The sequence below is a fragment of the Zingiber officinale genome, chromosome 4A, assembly GCF_018446385.1.
Source record: "Zingiber officinale cultivar Zhangliang chromosome 4A, Zo_v1.1, whole genome shotgun sequence".
In the NCBI taxonomy this organism is placed as follows: Eukaryota; Viridiplantae; Streptophyta; class Magnoliopsida; order Zingiberales; family Zingiberaceae; genus Zingiber; species Zingiber officinale.
Window position 1 is genome coordinate 128,824,756 of NC_055992.1, and position 9,566 is coordinate 128,834,321.

Genomic DNA, 9,566 nt, shown 5'->3' on the forward strand with positions numbered 1-9,566 from the left:
AAACACCTTAGGCGCCAAAATTTTGGTGAGTGGATCAGCCAACATGGAATATGTGCTGATGTGCTCTACCATAATTTGACTACTCTAAACTCTTTCTTTAACCACTAGAAACTTGATGTCGATATACTTGGACTTCGACAAACTACAGTTGTTCTTGGCATAAAGTTCTACGACTTTATTATTACAGTAAATCCTCAGTGATCTGTCAATACCATCAAAGATCTGTAATGCTGTGATGAAGTTCTGTAACCAAATCCCGTGATTGTCAGAGTCAAGGCGGTGATGCGGTGATGAAGTGATGAGGGGGCCACCCCGCGGAGGGTCACTGCCACAATGGAGGTCAGAGTCAAGGCGGTCAATGTCCCTATGTCATCGCTTAGCCAGGCAACACACTCGCCCGGTCAAGATAAAGGAGACCCGATCCAGCATTAATACAGCTCGGCAACACGCCGAGCTTCCGACGCTAAAAAAAACAAGTATTTGCAAAGGCACGCAGAGCGGCCATCCCGCTCGGCCCTACACCAATCCTCGGAATCAGCGAATCAGAGTTACGACCGAGTAGACTACATTCAGATACAATGATATTATGGCCGAGCGGCTTCCCCGCTCGCCTAGGGAGCGGGTTCATCAATCAAGCACCGCTCTCGCTTGGCATAGCAACGAAATATGGATAGTGGAATGATGGCTGAGCTAGCCAGCTCGACCCAGTGGCAGATAGCGTTCAAACAGCCGAAGGCCGACCGAGCGGCTCTTATGCTCGGTCCCATAACCGACAAGAGGGGTATAGACAAGAGGGGTATCTTCCAATATCCTTTTAGGAGCCAGTGTCGCCGACAGAAGGCATGGTCGGCGGCATGGTGAGGTAAGAGATCGTACGACGGAAGCTTCCACTGTCACTTCGGAGATATGCTTGGCTTGTTAAGGTATGGTGTCAGGGACACTTTACTGACATGTCTTTTCCAAGGAAGAATATTTGAGAAGCGTGCATGCCTTGGGAAGCATGCACGCGCACTACAGGAGCTCTATATAAAGGGGGGTCCAAGCTTCAGCGGAGGTATGTGCACATTATTGTTGCTGCTACTGTTTCCTTCCTTTGCGACACTGTTTCCACATTGTCGGTGATTGACTTGAGACCCCTTCTCTGGCTCGGCACTGACGTAGCTGTGGTTGCAGGTCGGAGCGGAGTCTACGCGTGGTCAGCAGGAGCGCCACATCCCCAGCATCTGCCGCCTCAACTTTGGACAGGATCAGACTCTTTATGAGATACTAAGTACAACATAATGTGTCTTCCTTTGGGCCGACACATTATTTGTTAGCGATACTCTTTAATATAACTCAAACTTTAATTGGTCACACAATGTGTCATCCTTTGGGTTGACCCATTGTGCGCATAATATGATACTTTATATAAATTATATTTTGGTCCATAGCTCACAACAATCTTAATCAGTCATATAATATGTCTTCCTTTGGGTCGATATATTTTATGCATGATATAAATAAAATAATATTTTATTCCATAGTTGTAAGTTAACTTGTGCATATATCTGTCATAAAAGTAATCTTCCTTTGGGCTGATTACTTTTAGTATAGATATTCGTCTACCAACACAAAATGCACTAAATTTACCTAAGATGTCTTCCTTTGAGCCGATACACGAGTTTAACTTAGTAGCACGTTGTGTAAATAGATCCAAGAAAACTCTAGGAACTTAATTCGAACAGAAATTACTTAATCAGCCTTAACAACATAAAATTAAGTTTATTAATCGATTGATATCTTATGATAATCAATTGGTATGATCCAATCGATTATCCCAATCGATTCGACAGTCAATATATGATTACACGATTATATATAGAACACTCCCTTAGAAAGTTAAAGCTTATTTAAATTCTATAATTAAATAATATTATTTAATACTATTTAATTTTTTTAATTATTCATGCATTAAAAAAATAATAAATAAATATTTCATATATTTTTTTAATATTAAGCACTATAAAAAAGAAGGTTTAATACGGCCCTAAAAAAACAGCCATGTGTAAGACTGTTTCAAAATGCAGTTTTATTTTTTTCATAAAACTGTTTCACATTAAAACAGTAGTTTTTTCCATTGGTGTTTCATTGTTTCAATGAAATGAAACAGAGTCACTGTTTTAATGAAATGTTTTTTTAACGATTTCAAAAAATAATAATGATACTTTTTTTCGATACTTAATAATAATAATAATAATCAATTAAAAATAATTTTAATCGATTGATAATTAAAGTAGTAGCGAATTTAAGGTTGTTTATCGATTGAAATTTTCAATAGTTTTTTTTCACAATTTTAGACTCGACCATCGATTGCTCGATCAAAGTAATTGATTAAATCATCACAATTTTACCTAAAATTATATTAAACAGTGACGATTTTTATCGTTCTTCGTATTCTTCTTAGAAACATGAAAAACTCGAAAAATAAGTCTATCTTAATTTTCTCTTATATGATATATAATGATTAAAAAATTTGTATTAACTAGGAAAAACTTAATCTAGCATACAAAGACAAATTGACGAAAAACTTAAACTTTATGTCAATGAAAACGACGAAATAGAACTTATAGCTCTGATACCAATTAATAATTCTTGTAAAACCTAAGCCACATGAATTCTAGACAATCAAAATAAGAATTCAAATAGGAAAAATAAGAACATGTGAGCATGGATCTTCGTTTCATTGAAAACATGGCATAAGAAAAATAAATACATAAATAAATATGACAAGAAACCTAATTGAAGAGTCATCCTTGTCTTTAGTATCGTCTAGAAATAATCCCTGTGAAAGAAGATGCAGCGGAAAGATAAGGAAGGTTTTCTAAGGGGCTCAGGGGCGACGGTGCCAAAAAAACTTTAGGTCTATGGGGAACCAAAAGCTCTGTCAAAATTAAATCCTAAACCCTTGGGGACTAACCCTATATAAAGTGGGCATCTATTATCAGGACATAGATGATAATAGACGCGGGACTATAGGTTCTATACATACAAGGTCTATATTCAATAATTGAAATCCAATAAGCCTAAGTTAGATCACTTTACTGAATTTGATTTGTACTCATATGTATAACTTACAATTAAGCTCACCAATTAGAGATAATAATCAACACCTCTATTTTCTTCATTGTTGGTTTTTTATTCCCATTTAGTTCGAGGCATCTCTTTACTATCCTTGCAATTTTTTCAAGAATTTTTTCTTTTGCTTCCTCTAAAACTAGAGGATCAAGGATCTCAAGAAGCGAATTGTCCTTCAATGAACTTATGAAGTCCATAACTAGGTGCCTCGCCTCATTATTTTTTTTTTTGGTAAGGAATTGTGATCCTCCCAGTCAAAAGCTCTGCGAAAATAAATCCGAAGCTATAGACATTACTCTTGTCATATAATCTTCCTGCACTACAAAAAAAACATTAAAAGACAATGGTTAAAAACCGTTGTCATAGGCCCTTTAAACCCGTTGTAACTAACACTGTTGTTAAATGTGCGGTAAAAGACAACGGTTTAAAACCGTTGTCTTTGACCACATTAGACAACAGTCATGCAACGGATTTAAAGTGTTGTCTTTTAATACCAAAGACAACAGTTCTACAACAGTATAAAACCGTTGTAATTGCCAGTTTTGCAAAAATTTGATCGCAGCTGATATACTATTAACAACATATACACATGTTGTCTTTCTTCAAATTTTAGTTTAAAACCATTGTCTTAGAATACTTTTCACAACGGTTAAAAATCGTTGTCTTTGTACATTCAGTTGCATGTCTATATATGTACTTTTCACAACGATTAAAACCATAGCCATTGCACACAAACTGCAGGTACAACATAACATTTATACATTCACAAAAATAGTTTTCAACATATATACATTCGATTAGTTGTCTTTAATTTATATATACATCTTGTCTCAAACAAAAACAGGTACATGTGTACATTCACTTAAGTTTATAAATAAACATGACCACAAGTAGTATCCAATATATCATGACAACCACAAAAGATGAAACCACAAAATTAAGTTTATAAGACCACAACCTTGCAAACCCAGCTATATTAAATCCAGCAATTTCTCCCTGGTTCTTTTTCTGCATTCCCAGCTTGCAAACCCAGCAATTTCTCCCAGCTGGTTCTTTTTCTGCATTCCCAGCTTGCAAACCCAGCAATTTCTCCCTGTTATGAAAATAAAATATAGTTAAAGCCATAAAAAAAAAGGATGACCAAATAATTAAGCACGAGAAACGTTGCCGCTTCACAATTTCATTAGTGAAGCCAGTGAGAACAAAAAAAGTTTATGAAACAGCTGGTTCATATGGTTGTTCGATCCAACCCTTCAAATTCATTTCTTTTGTTAGTTCAAGGCTAATTGTACAAAGTTGGACAAATAGTACAGCAGATAAGTTAAATAAATAAGGTAATTGAATTAAATCGTCTTGTGCATGAAATAGAGCAAAAGTGTGCAGTGGACAAGGACTGAAACTAGGATTAGCAAAAACAAGGACTGAAACCAGGATTAGCAAAAACAAGGACTGAAACCAGGATTGGCAAAAACGTCTAGCAAGCAGATGAAGTTGAATCCAACACATACCAAGTACACATGAGCTATACATAATCTAATATGATAACACCACCCTGCTTAAGTCAAGGTGAAGCCTTACACGGAATATACCAACAATCCCTGTAGCTAGTAACAGCAAATAAAGGAGGGCAGAATACATTGGGAAGAAAAAAGCAGTCAGATCAGAGCAACTCTAGGTAAGTCTAGATAGTTTGTGTATCTTGCATACAGTGATTGCTAAATTGGTATAAGTAAGTCGAAACAACTATGTGAATGAACTTGATCATTGTGATTCTCAACAAAGTGTAAGTTATTTCCATCCAACTTTAACCCATTCCGACCATTCATCATGTCCAACAAATTGCAAATTTCAAATATTTTCAATTTTGTTTGATTGAGAAACCATTTTCATTCCCAAAGAAAACAAGAATCTCAATACTATTAATTAAATTGGTCTTGCTCCTGCATTTTCCCCATGTATTATCATGTTCATAAATCAGGTAATTGCTCAAAATATTTATCTAGCTCACCTCCTTTACGTATAAATCCTAGTCTTCAGAAAACTGTCCATTAAGAAAGGAAACAATTCATGATGCTCAAAGTTAATCAGTTCATCATAATCTGACAAGTGTGTTAGTCCTACAGAAATGTGCTTACCAGCAAATGATATATATGTTTGAACATCTCAAAATCTTAAGATGTTGAAAAACATTTTATGCATTCCAGTATAAGAATAATAATAAAATAGAGATGTTCTACCTAGATGTCCTACACACTAAAGTTTTAATAATCATGATGTTTCCAGGGGCATATCTGTTAGGATCAAATTATGTAATTTGCATTATATGCAAATACTTGCCGAATAGATCAAGTCATTGTATGATTTTAAATACCTAGTCATAAATATAGTCTTGTATGCATTCTGCCCACTCGGAACGCACTTCATCAATTTCTTCTCTAGAGTACTGGGGTTTGATGAACTGTGAACAAAGACATAGATTAGATTAGTAAACAACAATCAAAAGATGATAAGTGCAAAATGATAAACACACAAATATTTGAGAAGATTGAGAATTGAATGTCAAATATTACTATTGATCGAAGTGAATCTCTCTCGATAGTTGCCAATTCTTCAATAATATCTCTCATATATCTCATCACATAAAAACCACACTGTTTCGCATCTGGTTGGCGAGGGCCCTATGTTAAAAACAAATTGTAAATGTCTAATATACATGTTTAATTGTTTGTAATTTAATCATAAGTAGACATGCATACCTTTACTACTTCCCATGTAACATGTTTTTTCCCTTTTTTTGCCTTGTTTGAATTAAACAATCTTATGCTCCTTTATACATCAATAAGAATGGACATATGAGAGTTTTACTGATTAAAAAAATGCTTAATAAAATTAAAAAATGTACTCACATATCTACTACGTATTTCCAATCCTCGTCACGAATGCGATGACTAAGCGAATCCAACAAATAAACTGTCTCCTTATATGGATCAATGACAGTGAGAATCCAATGATAACTATGCACAAATCACATAATTATTGCATGCATATTTCTCGAAACAATAAATTAAAACTGATATTATAAGTCTTACTTACCCAACATTATGTGGCACCAAAACAAGTTGATTTCTTGATGCTTGACTCAGCTTATCTGCCAAAACACTAGCTCTTTCATTCAACTGCTCGAATTTGCTGTTTTTGTCCAGTCGAGTCACACATGCCACATATGGGATAATGTGTGGATTAACAAATCTGATTTTGTGGACATTGTTATATGTTTTCAGCTTTTTATAAAGATGCCTACCATTTCAAAATGAAGAATGTTGCAATGCTAAATCAATAAAGTTTATACAATTTATATGGTAAACAAATAGAATAAGAAGACTTACCACATGTAAATTACTATACAATTTGCAGTTATGGGATCCAAATGATAAAAAGGAATGATATCTTCAAGGTGCACAAGGATTTCATATTGATCGTCAAAGAAACCCTCCTCACAAATCATTGATATATTTGTTTCATCATTTAGAGCACGGTTACAATTACAATACAGTAGATGCAATGACCTTGGCACACTTGATGAAATAATTGAGTTATTTCTTTGGACAACACTTCTTTTCCTTTGAGGATTCTAAAAATTACAAATGTACACATGTTAGGTGCAACACTAATCTTTGTTGGACAATTTAACTATAAATATAATATGACATTTACCTCATCTTGCATAACTACCGAGTTAGCCGGCCATCCCACATGTGTTCCAATAGCATCACCAATTGTATCACATTGATTTGGAATTGGACATGGCAATTGTGCTAATTCATCCACAGTCTTATCAATGGAGACACGCATACAATTAATAGGTAATGGAACACCATGAAGTAATTTACCAACCGCATTGACATGAACAATTGTACCATAGGCAACAATATTGCTCTTAGAACCCAATGTCAATGCAACCGGTTTACCCTAGAAGATAAGTAATCATGTTATAAATTGATGCAACTCATAGTTTCAATAATACTAAGTAATATAATGACAACTAAATATATACCTGGAAGAAATCATCATTGTTCAAAATTTGCATGTCATCATCATCCAAAGTTTCAATATTTGGGACACACTTTTCAATTTTGATATTTTCGTCACTCATGGGATGCAACTTTACTGAGCAACTACCTTTTTCATCCGTATCTAAGTCGCATGCACCCTTTCTGAACATTGCTTCAAGTTTCTGTATGCGTTCATCTTGATTTGATATGCGTGCATTTTGTTGTGAGATTAATATCTTTGCCTCCATCAACTCTTTTTGTTGAAGGATAAACTGCTCATCAACAAGGTGTTTCTGCACTATGCTGCCAACATTAAAATAGAATGTTGGAGTGACATATCCTCCAACACCCCTCACACGCCCAGAATGCTCCTCAGATGAAAGTGCTTTTGAAAGGATATCCGTGTTTGCCTCTTCTAAGTGCAACTTACCCTCCCGTTTTTGTTGCACATAATCATCCTGTCATGCAAAAGAAAACAAAATAATTACTGGTACAAAATTAATTACTGGTAAATAACTCCCTATTAAGTACTAACACTAATATGGATATACAAAAGCAGATGCAGAAATCATCTATTAAGAAACGATTTTGATGCAGAAATCATCAATTAATAACTCCCTATTAAGAAAACAAAATGATTTTGATGCAGATGCAGATGCAGAAGCAGATGAAACGATTTTAATGCAGATGCAGATTTTGATCAAGAAGCAGATGCAGATTTGGATGCAGATTTTGATTTTTTTCTGCAATGCTGTAGTGTACATAAATGTAACAATATATTATTGTTGCGACAATAAAGGACAGAGGCATAATAAAAACCATAAAGGCATAATAGATTTAGTAGGAAAGACGCATAATGAGCTTGCTTACAATCTTTTCTATTGCCATTTTCAAATCATCGCCTTCAAATTGCCCCTTCTTATTCATTCGTCCTTTCTTCCAAATAATCGCTCGATTAATCTCTTCATCATCACATAATTCATCTCCCTACAATCAAAATGTATAATATATACAACTTTATAAATCACATTAATAGATTTAGTAAGAATAAAATATAGGCAGATTCTAGATCATATTTACTGAATTAAGCAGAAATACTTACTATTTCATCAGCAAAACGAGCATAACCTTTACGGGCAAGCCGATGTGGATATACATTCTGCTTTCTTCTCTTCTTTTGCTCATCACTTACTTTCTAGTTAATTGAACATTCCTCATATATACCAGCTTTAAAACTAAAACAGTGGCTTGTGATCAACTCAATTGAAAATAGCAAATTATAATCCTTACTTGAAATCGTCCGACATGCGACTGATTACAAACACACTCCAATCATCTCGTGTAATACCATACCCAATTGGTGGTTCTTTCAACTCTTCCGGTTTAGCAAGCTTGCTAAAAATAAACTTATGAGTGAGGAGAGCTTTATATTGCCGCCACTTACTATTTGCCGAATTCAAACACCCCTTTTTCCATCTGGGGTCAACATTGTAACTCAACTATAAAAAATATTAACCCATTACATTAAATAGATCATAAACATATATAAGGTAATTAAAATTTTCAAAAGAAATTTAACTTACATTAACTGATTCCCATATTAAATCCTTAACGCCACTTGGAACTTGCTTCCATGACTTGTAACTTATCCTAACCTTTTCCCGAGCGAGAATGCCGATATAACTTTGCATTTCACTAGCAAAGTCTCCTATTGGCTGCCCAAATTTATTGAATTTTATATCCTTTCTAATTCCGTGGGCCCTTTGCCTAACCAGCTTATCCAAACGAGTGCGACCTCTTGAAGTTCTTGTTGTTTCGGTCTCTTGAGATTCCATTACTGTACCAGAATTTCCAGAATTTGCAGAATTTGCCATATTACCTTCTTTGGTTCCTACAATATTTCCATCTACCTGAATTCCCTTTCTTGTACTCTTTTTTCCACGAGATGTCATAGTTTCCACAAAGCAATGAAGAGATACAATTCCATAATCTTGTTAAGTTCTTCAATGATGCAATTCCTGCATTATGCATTGACAACTTGTTAGCCATTCATAAAATTACACTATGCACTGCATTGGTAAATAAAGTATAGTAGTTTTCCATTTGCATCATACATCAATGTCATTCAAAATGCTACTCATACAAGAACCATAATAAAAAAAAAAGGAACATGTTCCATCACTTATTTATTGATAACCCAAGTCTCATCACAATCTTCACGGCTACATGGTGGTTCTTTCTCATCTATTCCATCAACATCCATTGATATAAACTCTCTTGTAAAACATTGGTAGTGGATTACATCATTTTCCAACTCATCATCATTTATATATTCAATGTTCTCCCTAGTAGGTGTTGCAAGTACAACATGCCATGTAGGCTCTTGAGGATCTTCAATGT

General features: G+C 34.7%; 1 protein-coding gene across 1 annotated transcript; it reads right to left on the reverse strand.

Annotated features, from left to right (window-relative positions):
* Positions 1-5,485: 5,485 nt before the first annotated feature.
* LOC121972782 lies at positions 5,486-8,093 on the reverse strand. Its single transcript, XM_042524416.1, has 9 exons — positions 8,037-8,093; positions 7,169-7,624; positions 6,829-7,083; positions 6,501-6,745; positions 6,208-6,411; positions 6,021-6,128; positions 5,871-5,940; positions 5,685-5,792; positions 5,486-5,572 (listed from the first exon to the last, which is right to left on the reverse strand). Exons 1-9 carry the CDS (start codon positions 8,091-8,093, stop codon positions 5,486-5,488), a joined length of 1,590 nt encoding a protein of 529 aa, XP_042380350.1.
* Between the last annotated feature and the right edge of the window lie 1,473 nt (positions 8,094-9,566).

What these genes read in the sequence shown, in the direction of transcription:
- LOC121972782 (XM_042524416.1), bottom strand. Translation starts at nt 8,093, where the DNA reads ATGAATAAGAAGGGGCAATTTGAAGGCGATGATTTGAAAATGGCAATA. An exon ending in CGGTAGTTATGCAAGATGAG is followed by an intron (nt 6,746 to 6,828) that starts GTAAATGTCATA and finishes TGTAATTTTTAG; the next exon opens with AATCCTCAAAGGAAAAGAAG. An exon ending in TGGAAATACGTAGTAGATAT is followed by an intron (nt 5,941 to 6,020) that starts GTGAGTACATTT and finishes TGATGTATAAAG; the next exon opens with GAGCATAAGATTGTTTAATT.